General features: G+C 43.2%; 2 protein-coding genes across 2 annotated transcripts; both read left to right on the top strand.

Moving 5' to 3' along the window:
- Positions 1–16,665: 16,665 nt before the first annotated feature.
- On the top strand, positions 16,666–18,954 carry LOC147446303 (uncharacterized). Its single transcript, XM_086525564.1, has one exon. The coding sequence runs from the start codon at positions 18,557–18,559 to the stop codon at positions 18,950–18,952; it is 396 nt and encodes a 131-aa protein (XP_086381690.1). The 5' UTR covers positions 16,666–18,556; the 3' UTR covers positions 18,953–18,954.
- Positions 18,955–18,997: 43 nt separating this feature from the next.
- Positions 18,998–19,480, top strand: LOC147446302 (uncharacterized). Its single transcript, XM_086525563.1, has one exon. The coding sequence runs from the start codon at positions 18,998–19,000 to the stop codon at positions 19,478–19,480; it is 483 nt and encodes a 160-aa protein (XP_086381689.1).
- The last annotated feature ends 908 nt before the right edge of the window (positions 19,481–20,388 follow it).

Genomic DNA, 20,388 nt, shown 5'->3' with positions numbered 1-20,388 from the left:
GGGCCAGCCCAAGCCATGTCATACCCTCTATCTCTCTCTCTCTCAGTGCAGCCGTTTTTTGACCTAGTAGACAGCAGTCCACTCTTTTGATCATAACTTCTTCATCCGAACTCCGATTTGGGTGATCTATAGCCTCAATCAAAGAGCACAAAGTCCTCTACGCATTGATGTAAAGACAGAAATTTTTAGAGTTATGGAAGGCATTTCTGTAGCAGCATTTCCGAAGTGAACAGGTTCAACAAAATTGATTCTCATCTCCTATTTTACATACAATGTCTTCTGGCACTCGCAAGGGTTCTTCTTCTTCAACAAGGTCCACAACCATTGTGGAAAATGATCCAAAATCTCCTAAGTGTGGAGATAGCAACACAACCACCCAACCAACAACATCGGAAACCATGATCATGGCGTACTTGGTATCATTGCAAGAGACCGTAAACAAACAAGGCGAAGACTTACGAGCACTTGCAATGGAGAATGGCACACTAAGGGTACTTGTGGTTGAGAATGAGAATCTCAAGAGGACACTTGAGATGCAAACAACACGTTTGATGCAACTTGAAGAGGAAGTCAAGGAATGCAAACGCTCTCTTGTGGACTTGAATGCTTTGAAGGAGCAGATGAGCAAAGTAGAGCATGACCATGTATTGAAAGAGGAGAAATTTGACACTATGAGCCGGGATGTATGCGACATGAAAAATGTATGCACAAACAAGTCTTGGGCTGATGTATGTGGTGGCAATGTGGTTTCTAATTCCTCACTCATGCAAGCTATGGTTCAAACAAAGAATGTTGAGAATGTGGATGTGGAGGAGTTGAAGGAACGGGAGCGACGTTCCAAGAACATTGTTATTCGTGGAATTCCCGAAGAGAAGTTAAAGACACCTCCTTCTCTTGCCATTGTTATTGAAGATTTCTTCAAAACCCACTTTGGCATGTCCGGAGTTATGGTCTATGGAGCACATAGAGTGGGGAAGCAAGGAGCTCCTCGCTCGGGAGAACGGCCAATTGTATGCACCATGCCAGATGAGACCAAGCGAAAGATTATCCTTGATAATAGTTGGATCTATTTGAGGGATACAAAATGTTTTGTATGTGAAGATCGCACTATTAAGCAACAAAATATGCGTCGCAAGGCATATGAGGAAAATAATAATAAAAACAAGGAGATCTCTCATGAAGAAAATGTGCCCAAGGAGGAGGCAAGTCTCTCAAGCAAATAGGGATGCGTGACCTATGAGACCGAGTTACAATTGAAAATATGCTTTTGGAATTGTAATGGATACCCATGGAATGCGGGGGTTGGCATTGATGAACTAACAAGCAAAGCCGATGTTGTACTTCTTGTTGAAACTTGGGAGCATGATACACAAAGGATTAACGGCTTGGAGGATTACAATGTACATTCATTGATGTGGTCAAAGAATCTCAAGCAACGAAGAGGACAAGGAGGGTTAGCATGTATGGTTAAGAAAGGATTGGAAGATTTTGTATCAATTGTGAAAGATGACAAGTACAAACGTTATGTATGGCTGAAAATTATGACACCAAAAAGAGCACCCATTTTTGTAGCCGGTTGCTACATTCCTCATCATGATTCTCCCTTTTATGCCTGCATGGATAGAGATCAACCATTTTCTGATTTGGAAGAGGACATTTCTTATTTCAAAGGTGAAGGTGATGTTATTGTATTTGGGGATATGAATGCTCGTACAAAAACATTGCAACATGATACTCAACAATTTGATATGCCATACATTTCAAGGGAGTTGGAGGAAGTTCACTTGTATGATCGTACTTCAATGGATGAGAAAGAGCCGGATCACTATGGAAAGTTACTTTTACACATGTGTAATAGCACCGGTATGCTCATTGCAAATGGTGTATCTTTGTGGAGTGGAACCAATGGATTTACATGTAGAAGACATAATGGGGATAGTGTGATTGACTATATGCTACTCTCTGAAGCCATCATGTATCGCATAAAGAGTTTTATGTTTGGTCAATGGACCCCGGAGTCCGACCATCGCACCTTATGTATTGACCTTTCATGTGGAGAAGCAACTAAGCATGATAATCTCAGCCAAAGGAAAGAGAAGTTATCACTATGTATGGATTTCAAACGGGCACCAATGTACATTGAAATGGTTGAGCAAAAATTATGGATGACAAAGCTTCAATGTGATGCACCATTGGAAACTAAATGGGAAGCTTTCAAGAAAGCTATTTGTTCTTGTGCGGAAGAATGCTTTGCCATGAAGCATCTCCATGGTATCAACAAAGATAGATCACGCAAAAGGTGGTTTGATAAAGAATGTCAAGATGCTCGAAAGTCCTTGATAAAGTTTGATGCAACTATGGACAAAGACAACTATCAAAGTCATTTGCATACATACAAGGCATTGATTCAAAAGAAGAGAAGAAGATGGGAAGTAAAGCAACAAGAATTTCAAGTCCAAGAAAAGGCACATGCATGTGGAAGATTTTGGAGAATCTTGAGAGGCAAGCGGGTTGAGAATTTTGGTAACTTGAGTCTAGTGGATATGTTGGTAACTTGAGTCTAGTGGATATGTACACACATTGTAGGCAATTATATGAGCAAGAAAATACTGAAAAAATGCCATTTTATGGTTCACTCCCATGTATGCCATCTTTTTTTACTATTGAGGATGTATGCCGTGGGCTTGAAAAGTTGGCCACTCGCAAAGCGGGAGATCTTCAAGGTATCAAGCCGGAGATGATCAAATGGACGGGAGATTTTACCCATGAGTGGATGTGTGATATGTTCAACCTTGCACTTCAACATGGTATGCCTTATGATTGGAGTACTAATTGGGTTAAGCCTTTGCATAAAGGAGGGGATGTAAAGAATGTAAGCAACTACCGGACTATAATGATTGGGTCTCTTATGGCAAAGTTGTTTGGGTGTATAATGGAGATGAAATTGAGTGATTGGGCTGAAGAGAATGACAAGCGTGCAAAGGGACAAGCGGGTTTTCGTCGATGCCATAGCACCATTGATCATCTTGTCACTCTTCGTGTTCTCATGGAGGAAAGTCGGTTGAAAGGCAAGCGATTGTATTGTTGTTTTGTGGACTTTAAGAAAGCCTTTGATATGATTCCACGTAACAATTTGTGGAGAAGGATGGAAGAACTCCAAGTGCCAAGTGAGTTTATGCTTGCGGTTTCTCGAATCTATGAGAAGGTGATTTGTCAATTGCGCATGGGAAGAGAAATTTCAGAAATTTTTGTAAGCACTATTGGGGTTAAACAAGGATGTCCATTGTCACCAACTCTCTTTGGTCTATGCATCGATCAATTGGAACAAATGGTACTTGACTTTATGCAAGAAGAAGGCATTGAAGAGGTCACTATTTGCAATGCGGTAATCATGCTTTTGTTGTATGCGGATGATGTAGTGCTTCTAGCACACACTTTAGAAGATGCACAAAAGCTTATGGTTGTCCTTGAGAACTTTTGCTTGCATAGTGGGCTGATTGTAAATGAATCCAAAACAAAGGTTATGCTTGTGAAAACCAACCATAAGGAGAAGCCATGCATTGTGTACAACAAGGAGACACTTGAAGTTGTTGAGAGCTTTAAGTACCTTGGCCTTGAGGTTCCATCCAATCACAAGTGGCATGAATGTGCTATGCGTCATTTGGAAGCGGAAAATAGAGCATATTATGCATTTGAGAACATGTGTAATGCGGGAAACATCAAGTGTTGGGTTCTCAAGAAGTATCTTTTTGATGCATTGGTGACACCGGTTCTTCTTTATGGAGTTGAAGTGTGGGGCGGGAGCATCTCAAAGTCTAGTTGGAAAGAGTTTGAGAATGTCCAAAAGCGTTTTCTTACAAACTTTCTCCAAGTTAAGACACAAACACCATATATGCTCCTACTTCTTGAGTCGGGATCTCTTCCAATTGAGGTTATGGGCATGGAAAGGGTTGTGGAGTACATGATAAAGATGCGTCAAAACCCCTCACATCGACTTTCTACAATTGCATGGGAAGCAAGCAAAAAAGTTCAAAAGACGCATAAAAGCAAGATCTTGAGCACGGGATGGATGCAAGACATAAAGAAGTGGTTTGGGAGATGGGATGCATTACACTTGCTACATGATGCTTCAATTGACTCTCAAGTGAATGAAGCTTTTCTACAACGCCAATGTATTACGGCTTGGGAGAAATCCGGTGGGTCACGCTTCATACATTACACCACCTATATTGCCCCCAACTACAAAACCATGTTCTTCGCTGAGAGAGGAAACCGTACTCACACTTACATGCTTGAGCCTATTCCCTTGTCCGCGATACGCACTATCGCAGCAATTCGGCTTAGCTCCCATTTCCTTCGATGCGAGATAGGGCGTTGGGGCAATGGAGAAGAGTCAAGTCGATTGTGCACATTATGCTCACTGCAAGTTCGAGAGTCTGAGTACCACACACTACTAGAGTGCTCAGCTTTTGATCACATCCGAACTTGCTTCTCTCACATTTTCAGCCATAACTTAGACCTACACACTTTCCTCTCCCAGCCAAAGTGTGGGCTCTCCATTGCGACTCTCATCACTACAATTTTGGAGCATCGAGAGTCACTCATCAGCCATACACATACTACATCACATGTAACTTTGGTCCCATAGGTCATATTTGACCTCCGAGGACGATAATAAAATCTATCTATCTATCTATCTATCTCTCATTCTCGTCAGTCCGCAGGCCACGCATGGCACCCAGCACTCTCTCTCTCTCTCTCTCTCTCTCTCTCTCTCTCTCTCTCTCTCTCTCTCTCTCTCTCTCTCTCTCTCTCTCTCTCTCTCTCTCTCTCTCTCTCTCTCTCTCTCTCTCTCTCTCTCTCTCTCTCTCTCTCTCTCTCTCTCTCTCTCTCTCTCTCTCTCTCTCTCTCTCTCTCTCTCTCTCTCTCTCTCTCTCTCTCTCTCTCTCTCTCTCTCTCTCTCTCTCTCTCTCTCTCATCCACACCCACACACACCACACTCCCTCACCACCCCCCAGTCTCTCGCCATCTCACCCCCCCGCCCTCTTTGTCTTGCGCGCCCTCTGAGTAAGCCCGTAGGCGTAAGCCATCTCTCTCTCTCTCTCTCTCTCTCTCTCTCTCTCTCTCTCTCTCTCTCTCTCTCTCTCTCTCTCTCTCTCTCTCTCTCTCTCTCTCTCTCTCTCTCTCTCTCTCTCTCTCTCTCTCTCTCTCTCTGTGTGTGTGTGTAGAGTTTGTGATACATCCAATCACCGTTGTCTGCATCCTAGTGGCTCAAAGCTGGGTGGTGCCCCCTGTTAGCCTCACCGTGGACGGCTCGGCGTGCATCGGCTTCTGGCGTTTCGAGGCCGTCAAGGTTCGTGTCGTGCTTTGCGCTCGTTAGTGGTTACTCATGTATTCCCATAAATGTGGTCTAATTTGCAACAACTCAGAGAGAGTGATGGTGCATTGAATGGGGGTGGACATTAGTTCTTGCAAGCCTTTAGTGTTCATTATCCTTGGAACTAACTTCCATTGGGATGGAGCAGCCTTTATTACAAAAGATGGTAAGGTGAGAAACATTTCAAGTTTACTTCCTAATGACATTTTTGTCCCTGCATCCGCATAGATAAATGAATATCTCCTAGGTAAATTTGTGGTCCCATGTTGATTTCTATCAATGGTGCAGAATGGAAAGTTGCAGTTCCGTCTTTTGCACTGTCGACTACTTTCCAAAGTTTATTTGGCCATGGCTCCTCTATTTCAGGAATAGGAGCCACTAGTTGAGACCTTAAGTGATCACAATAGAGTTGGCCACTACTCTATTGTCTAGCTGATTAGAGAAATATTTCACACTTGGTTTTAGACTCTCTGATCCTCTATTTCCCAATGATTTGAATCTACCACTTTGTTGAGAAGGAACTTCCATAAGTGCTCTTTGATGCTTGAATTGGAACTTGTAGTGTTCTCAATTCTGTAGGTGGAGCAGGTGTTCATGGTTCTAACAATGGTTGTGCCATCTTTATTAGGTCCATACATATTTCCAACCTATGCCTCTCTACCTCAAGATGTAGATAGGTGAAGCATATTTGCTCTTGCATTTGGTTATTCTTTAATCAAAACCCATAAGCCTGTAAAATAGCATCCAAGGTTTCAAAAACTTTGTCAACCAAGATTTAGCCTCTTGAGTCCAATTTTGAGGATTCAATTCTCACAGTCTATTCCCTTTTTACCCTTCCATTTTGTAGTTGCTCCTTTGTTTTTTGTAGCTCTGCCTCCAAGGCTGTTTTCTCTTTCATTATTTTAGCTTTCATTTTTTCTTGTTTAGATTTCCACGACTTTTTTGTGTTCTTACTTTCAAACTCTTGCTCTCAATGTGTTCTACCGATATGGTTTTGTTCTCAATGAGCTCCTTTTTGTTAGCTTCATGAGCTTGAGCTCTTGTCATCGCATTCAATGAAACTCTTGGTTTGAAATCAATTTCAGTAGAGCTTGGAAAAATTCCTACCGTATGCATCATTGTCTTCCCTTTATTGTCTGGATGGACAGTTAGGAAAGAGATGATCTATCTCGCATCCATTACAATACCCAAAACTTTTTGTTTGTTATTTCTTGTTCGGACAAACTCTTGCCTAATCGTTAAGTGGGACTGTATGAAGAGGTCAAAAAAGTTATATTCTAAAGTTTTTTTACAAAAAACATTTTTTGGAAAAATTTCTCTCACCCTGGATAAATTTTTTTGTTGTGCAACTTAGTTGCGTCTCATGTGCATCGACCAATTCTACACAAAATAAGAGATATTTCAAATTTTTGGTGCTCGTCTTTCTAGGAGGGGATAGAGAACATGAGCAAAGTATGCAGAGTAGAGAAGAAGTGACAGGAGATCCGTAGCTGAAAAGACAACATTTTCTTGCACATGAATGGTTGCAAGTAAGCCTTCAAAGTGAAAGAAAGCCCAATTGCTTCAGTCTTGTGTCATTTTCTCACTCCCTCTCATCCTCGTTGGTCTTATACATTGCGTTCATGGGTGTGTAGGCAGTTGTGTTCCCCCATTGGTTGTGGGTGCAAAGAGAGCAAGGTGGAGAGGTCTTGTGTCTAAGAAACTGTGAAGTAAGTAGGGATAGTGTGTATGAGTTGTGTGATGGTCTTGCCAGTGTGTGTTTTTTGCAAAGTGCACCTCCAAAAGCGGTTTTTGTAAGGGGATATGGGTGTTATGTGTCCACCAAGCTATAGAGGGCAATTTTTTGCGTACTGCCCATTTCCATTTTTTGGTGCCGGAGATGCATCAATTGCTTGAAGATTTGCATTTGGTTGTATTTGGAAGATTATGAAGATGGTGGCACAAAGATATGGATAATATTTAGTGGAGAAATGGATTCAGAGGAGTGGATGGCATATTTTGAGTTGTATCTACTATCTTTGCATGTGATCAATGACAAAAGGAAGTTGCAAAATGTACCCTTGATGATGAGGGCCAAAGAAAAAGCGTGGTATGACGCATTGGAAGAGGAAACCAGTAGGCATTTCCAGCTTTGGAAGCGCATTTTCTACATGATTTTTGAAAGCGAGGCTCCCCAGCTAATGTGGATGCAAAATTGAAGGAGCTACACCAAGATGTAAGTAAAGAATTTTTAATTTTCCTTGAGTAGTTTGAAGCTTGTTGGAAACAGTTAGAGGTTGCTACAAGGTGTAGAGGCAACCAATACTTAATGTTGTCAAAGCTTCTTGATGGCTTGGATCCAAAGATCAAAGAAAAGATGGAGTTTGGTGTGGATGGCTATGATGACTTGATGTATCGAGCCAAAGTGAAGAGCAAAAAGGTGAAACATAAGCTAGAGTTGGTCTTGTTAAAGCTCGCAAAATATATGCATGTTGCAACAACAGTGTGTCCCATGGTTCAACAAAAGGTGGTGCCAATTGTTCAAAATGTGGAGCATGTTGAGATAAGGCCAATCGTCAACTATGCCCCTTAGAAGTTTCCAATTTATGATGTGCCTATGCCGATGGTGGACGAGCTTGTCAATGAGGATGAGCATTCCATGGAGGAGAACCAATACTAGCCGCCGATGTTCAGTCTCAAGAGCAAAATGAAGAGGTAAAAGAGCCTATTCTCATGGAGTTTATGAATGCAAAGATAGCAGAGTGTAGCCAGGTTGCAGATGCCAAGTACATGGAAGTAGATGAAGAGTATGTGCCGAACCAAGAACGTGGTCAAGCTTTTATGGAGCAGCAAGTAGATGAAGATGCAGATACAGAATCAACATATGGTAATTATGATGAAGATACACATGCAATGTTTTAGGAGACAAGCAAGGAAGATAGAGCGGATGAGTCCACATTATATGGCAAGGAGACAGATTTCGATAGGCCTATGCTAGTAAGGGTAAATCTACCTTGCTGTGTGTCTGATAATATGGTGATCAATAATGTGAAAGAAGAGTAGATTAAAGTGTCAAAAGTGGTGAAGGTGGATATGCAATCAAAGAGGGCATGTAGCACCATGTTGATGACCTTGCTAATGAGGGTTGCAATGGAAAGTGTTGTAGCAGTGCAGTTAGTCTATAGCTTTGTAAAGAAGGGCAAGGCCTCATCTATGTGTAGCGAAGCTATTCTAGAACGTCAACAAGCGGACAGTGCTCAAGCAGAAAACAAGGGAGTTGGGAACTTTTCTTGCTCATGAGGTGATAGATGCTGAACAAAGAGAGCGGCTATCATTGCCAATGGACTGCACTAGTGATATGATGGATACACATACTTTGGGTCAACACTATGGGGAGCTGCTATAGATGGATGACAAAACCAAAGCCAGGTATAGATGATCGAGGCAATTTATTTGTTGTAATGCAAGGGATTGAGTAACCCACTTGAGAGTGTTGATGAAAGGAGAAGGATAAAGCAGGGCTATGGATGTCTAAAAATAGATGGTTGGGTGCTAAAGCAGATGTGTTCAGTGCAAGTGTATCCACGGGTTCATGGCAATGCATGACTAAGATGGTGTTTGAGGCCAAGAAGGTTGTGTATGCAAAAATCTAGTAGTTTCTGGGTCAAATGGATGGATTGATGCTTGCAAAAGGGTTATTGTGGGTACAACCGCCTAGGGCATGCAAGGCAAGTGGAGAAGTGAAGGCAATGTGGTTAGTGGTAAAAAGAAAATTGAAACAACAGTCTGTGAATTTTTTTTGTATCTCACGCAACAGGGACCAATTTTGCACAGAGTAGGAGATATTTCAAATTATCAATGCTGGTCTTTCCAAGAGGAGGGGAGATACGACATGAGTGTTAACCCTCATGCACATTCCGATTACCTAAGACGGACGTCGTATTATTTATTTGTGAATGGGGCGAGCTCATATAAAAGTCAACTGAACTTAAAATTCACTTATTCTCTCATTTGTGCAATTGAAGAGTGCTCTTGCTCCATCTCCATCTTCTTCTTCTTCATCTCCTTGTGTGTATGTGTGTGTGTATGAGAGAGAGTGAGAGTGTGTGTGTGATCGAGAATTGCGACAACGGCACGGCGGCGGTGAAGCGGTTGAGCGTGGCGCAACAGCGGCTCCTTCTTCTTCGCGGCGAGGAATCCTCCATGACAACAAGCGTAGAGCGGTGAGTGACACACCATCGTCATCTTTGAACTTACTAGTTTAGGCTAGTTGCATGCCTAGAGCCATTTATGGCTCGCACACAGTGTATTAGCAAGTCCCTTGCATTGACACGTGCGACAGAGGTGCACATTTTTGGCACCACTGCCGGGGAAATGCCCTGCACTAAGCTCAAGAGGCACTCTGTGCTTCTTTGTGGTGAAATTTCAATTGTAGGAAAGGTAGAGAAGGAAGATGTGTGTGTTGAGAAGGAGTTTGTTTTGTTACTGTGTATTGTTTTGTTAATAAGGAATTGAAAGGTACTATGTTTTTTCTGTGATAAGGTGTTAGGATTAAGTTAATAGATCCATAATACTAAGTTCTGTGTAAAGTACAGTAAGTAGTAAGTAGATATGTTAGAGCTAATGAGTTAATGTAGTAGTGTGTTAGTGTGTAATAGTAGTTGTATTTGTTGTAAGTAGGTAGGTTAGGTGTGTGTGTGCTCGTGCGCACAGCCCGGATGCAGCGACCTTATCCAAAAAAAACAAAAAACAAGAAACAAAAAAAAATCTTAAAATTTGTTTAATTTTAAAGGTAGGACCGGGATCGGGAATATGTCCCAGACCCAAGCTCACGCTCAGGCTCAGGCCTCAGTCACCCTTTAAAATTATGTATTTTAGCCTCACACGTAGATAAAAATCGACCTTTTTGAGGACCAACGGAGCTTCAGGTGACCGAACATTGTGCTGTAAAGCACACCGCAACCCTCTGAGTGATACGCTTGCTTTGAGCTATCACACACTTTAATAAAAAAACCGATTATTAAAAAACATTAAAAAGCATCAAAAAACGAGTGAAAACGGACACCTAAAAAAGCAAGCGGTTAACCTTTGAGGTTATTCGCTGATGCTTGTAGGGTGCCAACATGCATCTGCGCTTTGGTCGTGTACTAGAGTCCCAGCAACTAGAGATAATTTCGACTTACGCGAGTTCTTAATATCCACCTTCCTTGGGTTCCGGGCCCTCAGCGGGGACCCAAGGTAGTACAAACCAAGACCCAAATATAGCGGCCAGTGACTCTTCCTCTGACTACGACGTCATGGAGGGTTTCCCAATGCCTAATCCTGACATCTCAAGCCAAGACATGCATGCCATGGGCCCACAGTCCAGGCCGAGCCTGCTTAGCCGCTTGAAGGAAACCTTTAGTAGAGCCACTCGCTCCGAACATGGAGCTAATGATGTAAATGAGGGGGGTGGGGAAGTAAATTTGCCATTCAGGACCAACATAGACCCCATGCTCTTAGAGAGTGTTCACATAAATACTTCATTCAGTGCACCCCCTCACTCTTCAGAGCTATTCCCTTCCGAGCTTATATTACCTGATGGTAGAAGCCTTGCCGAAGTGCAAGAGGTTGAGCGGTATATCCTTGCAGCGAGGGAAAAGAAAATCGAGAGCTTACGCAAGGCGGAGCAACGAAGAGAGTTAAAACCAAAAGCTCCTATGTCAATATCCTTGCTAGGAGAGCAACTGAGTGCTCTTGAATTAGGGACCACTAAGGGTCAACCCATAGAGAGCCACATTGCATGTAGTTCAAAGGAAACCCCTAGCACCTCAAGCCTAGATGGAGCATTCCTAAATGAGAACTGGGAGTACAAACTACAAACGAAAACTCTAACCGACCTATACACAGGTCACACCTATCACGTGGGTTGGTTAGATGTCCTACAATCCACAATGGGTGCTACTAGTGTGGAGGATCAACAACAAAGAGTTTGTGAGGTCATCCATAGAGTCATTGAGCTAGAGAGACAGAACAAGGGGATCCACATGCCTTCAACGGGTCTCATGAGATTCTTGGATACAGGGAAGGCTAAACAACCAACCTTATCTCAAATGGAGACTCCCTTGGTAAGTCCGATGGATCCTCCACATGTTGTTTCACCAGGGGTCTCAGTGCAATCTGAGCCCACAAGTGATAGCTCTACTTTTCCAAGTCTAGCTCGTCTTTCTCTTGATGACACCACGGCTACCATGCCTACCCCAATGATCGGCATGCCAAGTAACATGCCATGGACCTCATTTGTTAGTAAAGCAGCACTACATGGTAGCTCAATGCCTGCAACAGTACCTACAAGTGTGTACCAATCGTATACACCCATGGGTCCTCGTACTCATGTAGCCCCTACCCCTCCCATTGTTTCAACTACCTATGCTCCACAACCACAACACGCAAGCTCTTATTTCCATGAGACCATACCGGTTAGCATTAGCATGTCACATCCGACGTCTGCTATCCCTAGGGCCACACATTTGAACTTTAGGCCGCCACATGGCACAACATTGTACCAAAGGTGGAACCCAAGGTCTTCCTATGCACCAAGCCCAATGCCAATACCTACTCCACATGTAGTCTCAGGAGCACCTCCACCCACGGTTCCTGCTCACTTGGATTGACTTTGCTCGAGCTATCGGTCAATCTATTGCCGAGAATATGCGTAACACACCTGATAGAGAGCCTGGAAGTACGCAATAAAAATAGCCAAGCTCACACTAAAATTTAATGGAGATGGGGATGTGAGAAAGCATATCGAAGTATTTGAACAAATATGTGATTCTCTAGGAGAACACAATGACCTGCATAAGAGTAACACTTTAAGCCTAACCTTAAGTGGGAAGTCTGGGGATTGGTATAGAACCCTAAGGGTGGAAGAAAAAACGATTTACTCTACTCTTAGGAGATTGTTCTTCGAAGAATACATACGAGAGGGAGTTCTTTAAAGTGTAGCCTCTCAGCTCCAGAATGCTCAACGAGAGAAAGGAGAGTCGGTGAGAGACTTTATTAGTCGCTTGAAGCATTTGAATTCTCGTTGTAATCCAAATGAGCACTTCATTAGGGGATTACGACATGAGGATATTTACAATGGCCTAGTCAGTAGAGGTATCACCACTTGGGAAGCGGTTACCACCAATGCGATCCAATTGGAGGATAATTTAATGACTCAAGGAGAAAGAGTGTCTGTTGAGCCTAAATCTATTAGCTCGCAAGCATTGGGGCATCAGCCAATGACCCTAAAGCCTATTGCTAAGGAGCTACAAATATCTGATATGACTTTAGCATATCTCACCAAGGCCATTCAAGAGAGTCTTAGAGACAATCGTGCTCCGCAAAACAATCATATGTATCCAAGAAGGGAGAAAAAATGGTGCTCAGTATGCTATGGACCGCATAGTACCACTGAATGCCCTACTTTTAGAGTAACATTCAATGGGAACTGCAATGCCTATTAGAGGTATGGTCATCAAGCTAAGGATTGCATAGTATTTAAGCACGCGATGGCCAATAGACCACCTTAGTATGGAGAGACACACCTCGAGTGCCTGCATTGATGCCGGCTCCACCTCTTGAACAAACATCACAACACATGGTCCCTAGGGCCCCGAATGTTGTTCAAAAAACACCCTTACCACCTCCAGTGCTAGGACCGCAACGACCACATCCAAGAATCACTTCAGTGAATCAAGTGGGTTGTGAGTCATATATTGCTTGTTTGGAAGGTTGTAAGTAAGATATAGACTCTAATATTACCTATGGAATGGATGCGCTTGAAGAAAGTCCACAATACTACATGGAGGACTATGGGGGACAAGTCAAACCTATCTATCAAGTAGTTGCTCTTGCTGCAAGAGGCCAAAATATCAATTACATTGCCAAGAGACCACCTCTTCAATGCTATGAGTGTGGAGGTTCGCATCGTGTGGCCGAGTGTCCTATTAGGCTACAAAAGAACGCCACACTAATGCAAACCAATCAAACGAGCACATCTACATGCTGATACTCATGTGTAATGGATGTGGCATAAATCATTTGATTGCCCAATGTCCAAATAATCCAAATGCAATGAAGATCACGCCATTAAACTTGATTGAGGTTACCGAGTAGCCATCACAAAGTACACCTATGGTACCAGTAAACGTAGTCACACGACCGATGCTCCAAAAACAAAATTATATTCTTGAGGAAAGAGACATGGCATCAATTGCCCAATCTCAAAAAAAAAAAGAAAACACGAAGAAAGAGATTGCAAAAAGCAGCGAAGTCAGACCCTAGTTCAAAGACCAACATAGGGACTGGTGACGACCTTGTATATATGAATGACGCTGAAGAGGATTCTGATTTAGGTGAAACCATGGAGACCAAAGCAACCACTAAGATAGAAACCAACAAGGAAGATCTTCATGAGCCACAATGGACAGGATCCAAGAAGAAGATAGGAACTTATCCAAACCCTATAGAGGAGATCGAGCGAGTCAAGCAATTAAGGAGTTTGGTAGAAGATACCCAAAGGGATCTAGAACCATCACCTAGGCAAATCCGGATTACATACTCCATGTTCCCTACATAACAACAACCTCACCAAGTCCATAGACCCTTAGCCATACCTAGTGTCATACAAGAAGAAAGTGACTTAAAGTCATGGGAAAGTGGGCGTACTCACTTCTTGATGGAAAGAATGTTTACAGAGGGACTACCTGATCCTATCAAAGAAATGGAGATCCCATCTTCCCCACGTCAAGGGGCTGAAGCCCAAAAGGTGTCGTTAAACATTGCCAAATTCACTACCAAGGGATTAACTATGAAGGGAATCCTTGATGGTGGCGTTGGGGTTAGCATTGTGACTAAAAATTGTTGGGAAACTATGGGACCATAGTAGTGAAGATGGCCAATGGGTCTATTGTTCAACCTATTGGGATGCTACAAGATCTCAAGATCAAGGTCTTTGGACATAAAATAAGAGTTATGGATTTCTCCAAGCACACTTTGGCATCGGAGATGATCTTAGGACGTCCTTTCATGAGGGAAGAAAAAATGGTGCATGACTCGTCTAAAAACAATGTCTACTTGCAGTTCCAAGATTTTGTCATTTGAGTGGATCTTGTAACTGGTCGAGTGGATCTTGTAATTGGTCGAGCACATCCTCTAGGAAACAGGTTTATAATTGATCATAGATTTGACACCATGGTTCACTCGGTCCCATTGCAGTATTGTTACACGGGTAAAGCAGACACTGATGTTGGGGAAGATTCTTCTTATATGGACGTACCACCTGGGATGACTGAGTCGGACAATGTGGATTGGGTCCACCTAGCAGCAACCATAGACACTTGGGGAAACAGGGGGACAACTTGGGTAACTACTAAGGGGGATGAAATGCCCGTACTCTTAAATATGCTACAAACAATGTATATAGCTTTTGACAAGAGTCATCCTAATATAACGAAGAAAACATACAAGTGGGTCCCTAAAGCTTCTTTAGCGACCATAGCTAGTGCTAAAAAGCAGAAGCCTTGTAAGAAAAGTCCACTCACCCCAAAAAATGTAAGGAAACGTGGCAGTGGATTCCTAAACGACTATTGGAAGCCCAAGGCTACTATCAAGGAAATGATCAATCTGGGTGCCAAAACGTAGATTGTGTTCTTACTTGTCACCTAACCCATGTGAGCCCAATCCGGTAGCTCCAAAATGAATTGACGATCGTGGAAAGAAAAAAATCATTGAATGCTACACACCCGCTCGAGAGCTATTTTGGGTACCGAAGAAAGAACAATTTGTTCCACCTAGCTCAGGAAGGGCAGAGTCCCATGAAGCTTCTAGCTCATCATGTAATGCATCCATAGAGGTAAAAACTTCTCCACAGCCTCCATTTACAATAGTGGACCTCCATAAAGCTACAAAGGAATCCGCACCTCCTAGTGTTCAAGAATCACCTGATGAACCACTTCAAGTTCAATCCTAGGAGAGTACCTTACCACCCTTGCAACTCAATGAGGCACCTAAGGTAATAGAAAACTATTGGCAAAAATCCTCACCTATTACCAACTAGAACAATTGGTTTCAAAGGGTGACGAGCACATTTCAAACATTATGACCTACCCAAGGAAGGAGGGAAGTCTTCATTCACGTCAGCCTATTGAATTATTTCCCTCTCAACATTCCTCCCTGGCCTCTCAATCTCCCAATCTTAGGCAATGTATATATAAAGTCTTGTACTCACAAGAAAGAAAAAAAGTAAAGAGCAAGAGCAGTTAGCAAACAAGTATGCACAATAAAAGTCATAACATTGACCAGACCTACACATTCACATTCGGTACACTGAAACAAAAACCTATGGCATCAAACACCTTTGATCCTCATCACTCAAGTGATGGAGGGTAGGTAGGATTAGTACGATAGGAGTGTTTCTGTTTTACAGTTTAATGATTAGCAAAGTTCTTTCTTCCCACTGATGTGCCTCCTAGAGGTTTTCTTTGTGTTTCCTTGTGTGTACAAGAACGTTGGTGCACCCAGTTTTTGTCGACAAGTGAAAGTGCCAGTAGTAGCGGTGTGGAAATCAGTAGCATGATGGGGGAGTGCTTGAACAGGTTAGATGCAGATTGTAGCAAACGCGGTTGTGATGTGTATGCCAGATGCGGCCTTTTACTGGTCAAGTTGTGATTTTGGAGCTCTACTAGTTAGGATGCTTACAAATGCCTAAAGCTCGGTGATTGATATCTTTTTCTGTAGCCTCGATTATGCTCTACAACTCCTGTTTTGGGCTTGTCATTCAGAGTTGTAGGGAGGAAGCTATGCCAGGATGAAGGTTGAGCTCGAACTCCTGGGAATTGTTGAATGTCTTATTGAGCTCAAAGTCGAAAGAAATCATGGCGGCCGTCTCCTCACCCAACGGAGATCTCGACATCAGAGGATCGATTTTGGGAGCGGTTTATATTTACTTGCGGCCATATGGTCATCGATGCAAGAAATATTATTTTTATAAATCTTTGTGCTGAGCATAGCTTGAAGCGGGGATGACGAGGAGTTAATGATGATTTTTTTAACCTCGGCAATTGGGGCTGATAGTGAACGTGGGAAAGGTTGCCAAGCAAGAGTTTTTTAAAGGAAAAAGACAAAGAAAAAAACGACATCGACCTGCAGCTTTGAATGGAAGGTGGCGGTGCCACTGTAGTGCTCTAAGGTGTAAGGAGACAAGTGGATAGCATGGCCAAGAGCTGCATGAGATATCCAAAAGCGGCAGTTCATAAGAGAAGGGGAGGTTACGAACTGTATGACGAGGAGGAGGTGCATGGAGGTGACTGTGCAAGGGCGACATCTGAAGAATCTTGGATGGTTGAGGTGAGGAGGATGGCACTGCCAGGGGGGCCAGGAAGGGCCACTCGACTCAGAAGGTAAGGGGAGGTCGAGTCTAGGGGCCATTGGCGGAAAGGGAGAGAGAGAAAGAAGAGGAAAGGCTCAAGAACAGCCACAACGAGCAGACGATGTACAGGGTTGCTTACTACTGCAGCAAAGGGGGATGAACCCATAGACAAAAAGGGGCACAGGGGCCGCGAACTGCAGAGAAAGGAGGACTTGATGTTGTAAAGGAGTCGGGGCATCCATAATCGGCAGTGGCTGCAGGTTATATAAAGCATGCCCATAAGCAGGTTATTGGAGAGCCGCAAATAGAGCTGCAAAGAGAAGGACCGAGTGCTAGCTAAGACAAGGGGAGAGCGGGCTTGGAGGGTGCTCAGAGACGGCAATCCGCAGGAGGGATGGATGAGGTAGGGAGCCGAGCTGTCCAGCTCCAGGAGGGCGAGCTCGAGGGAATGAAAAGGGTCATGTTTGCTTGTATTAGCAGGTAGGGCTGCAAACGACTGCAGAGAAAGAGCCTCCAGCTGCAGCAGGAGGGGAGCATCGCTTTCTGAAGAGGAGGATCAGCCCGTTTGTTTCTGAAAAGAAAACGTTTACACCCTCTTTCTCTTCTTCACATGCATGTCGTGTATTTGAGTGATTCTATTGCGTCTAGGGTGTGAATATAGGGTACAAGTTCTAGTGTGTGTTGAAAGAGTGGATGCTCTCTGTATGATTGTGATCTATGCTTGGAGGATAAAAGCTTGAGGGCAAACTTTATGTCTGTCAATGATCTTGGGGATGCACGAGGGTGTCGGGGCCGTTTATGTGTGAGTATGCATTACTGCGAAGGGTCAAAGGTTGGGATGATTGACTGTGTGCTTACGGTTTATGTTGGAGTGATTGGCGGATGTTTCCTATCTGAATGGGTTTATGATTCTAATCTCAAAGTGTCTGAAAGTATTAGAATTGGTATAGTATGGGTTGGTCGGGAACAGGCACGGACAATAGTCATTTACAGATTGGGAGTCTGGGTATGTGATTGTTAGGGGATAGGGGTGTTGTGAAATCATTGGGCTATAGGGAGGCATTCACTAAGTGTGTTGTTTTTTCCCATTTTCCCCTTTCCATCTTGTGGTGCCTCCACAAGGGATCCACTGATTGCTTCCTGACCAAGTGTTCGTGAATCAAGATCAAGCAGGAGTTTGGTCCAATCTTCAAAGGCGATGAAGATGCTGACGATTGGATAGCCGATTTTGAGCTATTTATGCTGACGGTACTATGGATGCCAGGTGATGAGCCAAAGCTCCATACTCTACCTTTGGTGCTGCGAGGTAAAGCAAAAGCTTAGTTCGATGGTTTAGAAGATGCACACAAATAGAATTGGATCAAATTTTGCGAGTAATTTCTACAAAGGTACCAAAAGGTGGTGTCGGCTTCGGAAGCAGATGCAAAGATCAAAGGTTTGCAGCAGGACGTAACTTAAAATTTTGATGCTTTTGTTGGTAAATTTGAAGCTTATTAGGGGGATTTTTGCGGTTGCTACCCAAGCAACCCATGTGGGATACTTTAAGCTGGAAAGGTTTTTGTCTTGCTTGCATCTCTATGTTCGTGAGAGAGTTGATTATGAAGATCCAAGGACCTTTGATGAAGTTGTCAAAGTCGCCAGAGCAAAGAGTCAAAATATGAAGAAGAAGATGGAGGCAGGATTGTTGTAGTCAATAATCATGACAGCCAGTGGACCTAAGCCCAAACAAATTAAAGAGTGTCAAGAAGTAAAAACTCCTTTTGTTGATATGCATGCAGTCAAAGCACATGAAGGTGATGCCATGCTAGATGCTAGAAGAGGTAGAACAAGTCCCAACCAGGTCTCAAAAGATACAGAGAAGCATATTCAGAGTTCCACCCAGCTTGCTTGCAATTGCTCAAGAAGACGAGGTGATAGAATATCTTAAAGAAGAGGTGTCAGTTTTAGAGCCAGCAACAAGGATGACAGCAAAGGTGCAAGAACCGCCAAGATCAGAAGAGGAGTTTGATAGCTCTCAAAGCTCTAGTAGTGCTTTGGACACAACTAGCATGTGGGAGACAGACTCCATGTCTTCTAGGTACGAAACTTATGATGTTTTTCATGTAGATGAAGTGGAGAAAGATGTATACGAGTTGCGAGCCAGCCAGCTAAAGGTTGAAGATAAGTATAACACTATGCAGGGGTTGGGACAAGTATTGTGGTAGGTCAAGTTGATTTATCTATGCAGGGGGTGGGGCAAACTTGCCTTGATGGGCATGTCGAGGTGCACTTTGAAGTTTTGGAGTGGGTTTGTGGCCATCCCAACAGATGACTCTATGGAAACTGATACAGGTGCAGCCTATGAGAGAGAGGCTCCATGCAAAGAGGAAGGTGCCACCAACCTTGCAGGTGATGAGGTATTTGAGGAACTGGTTGAAGCTCTAGCAGGTCATACTCTTAAGTATGAAGAGTTCGTTTTGGAGCCATTTACAAAGAGTTTGGATACAGGTTTTCAAGGCAAACATGTTTTCTTGGCTATCCAGCAAGTGGAGGCAAATGGCAGTGTCTTGCTATTTTATGTGATGCTATGGATACATGTGTTATTGGAGGTTTCTTTACAGGTATCTTTGTGTCAGCTGCAAGATTTTTTTGAAGTGGACTTTACTATTGAGGGTTCTGTAGTAGCAGATGACATGATAGCGGCTTATGGTACTGGTGTTTCAAGTGATCAAAAGTATGCTTATGGTTGGTAGGAGAGATTATGGATGCATGGTGACAAAGCTCCATGCTATGAAGAGCTGGAAGGGTGGTGTGTCTATTGGCCTACAAGTGCAAAGAGCGGCTTCAATGTGCATGCTTTAGAGGTGGATGGCCACGGCCAATGTTTTGTTTTTGATCCAGATGGACTCTACACCATGCTTGGGGGAGCTTCGAGCTTTCCATTTGATCCTGGCGGGTGATTGCAGTAGCAAATGATTTTCTCTCTATCTCTATCGTATCTATATAGCCACTATATTATCATTTTTCTTATGCAGTCTATGTATAGCTATTTTATATCATTCTCTCTCTACAGCCCTATTTTACCTAAATAATGCTATCGTTGAGCATGAATGCTCAACGAGGGGGTGGGAAATGATTTTTCTTATGCAGTCTATGTAGCAATTTTATATCATTCTCTCTCTACAGTCCTATTTTACCTAAATAATTCTATGGCTGAGCATGAATGCTCAACGAGGGCGTGGGCAATGATGGTGCACCCAGTTTCTGTCGACACATGGAAGTGCCAATAGCAGTGGTGTGGAAATCAGTAGCATGATGGGGGAGTGCTTGAACAGGTGCTAGATGCAGATTGCAGAAAATGCGATTGTGATGTGTATGCCAGATGCGGCCTTTTACTGGTCAAGCTGTGGTTTTTGAGCTCTACTAGTCCAGATGCTTACAAATGCCTAAAGCTCGATGATTGATATCTTTATCTGTAGCCTCAGTTATGCTCTACAACTCGTGTTTTGGGCTTGTCATTCAAAGTTGTAGGGAGGAAGCTGTGCCAGGATGAAGGTCGAGCTCGATCTCTTGGGAATTGTTGAATGTCGCATTGAGCTCGAAGTCGAAAGCAATCATGGCGGTCGTCTCCTCACCCAACGGAGATCTCGACATCAGAGGA

Source organism: Adiantum capillus-veneris, chromosome 12 (assembly GCF_014529385.1).
Source record: "Adiantum capillus-veneris isolate H3 chromosome 12, ASM1452938v2, whole genome shotgun sequence".
Classification (NCBI taxonomy): domain Eukaryota; kingdom Viridiplantae; phylum Streptophyta; class Polypodiopsida; order Polypodiales; family Pteridaceae; genus Adiantum; species Adiantum capillus-veneris.
Note: the sequence above shows the minus strand (reverse complement) of the source record. Positions and strands in the feature narration are given on the sequence as shown.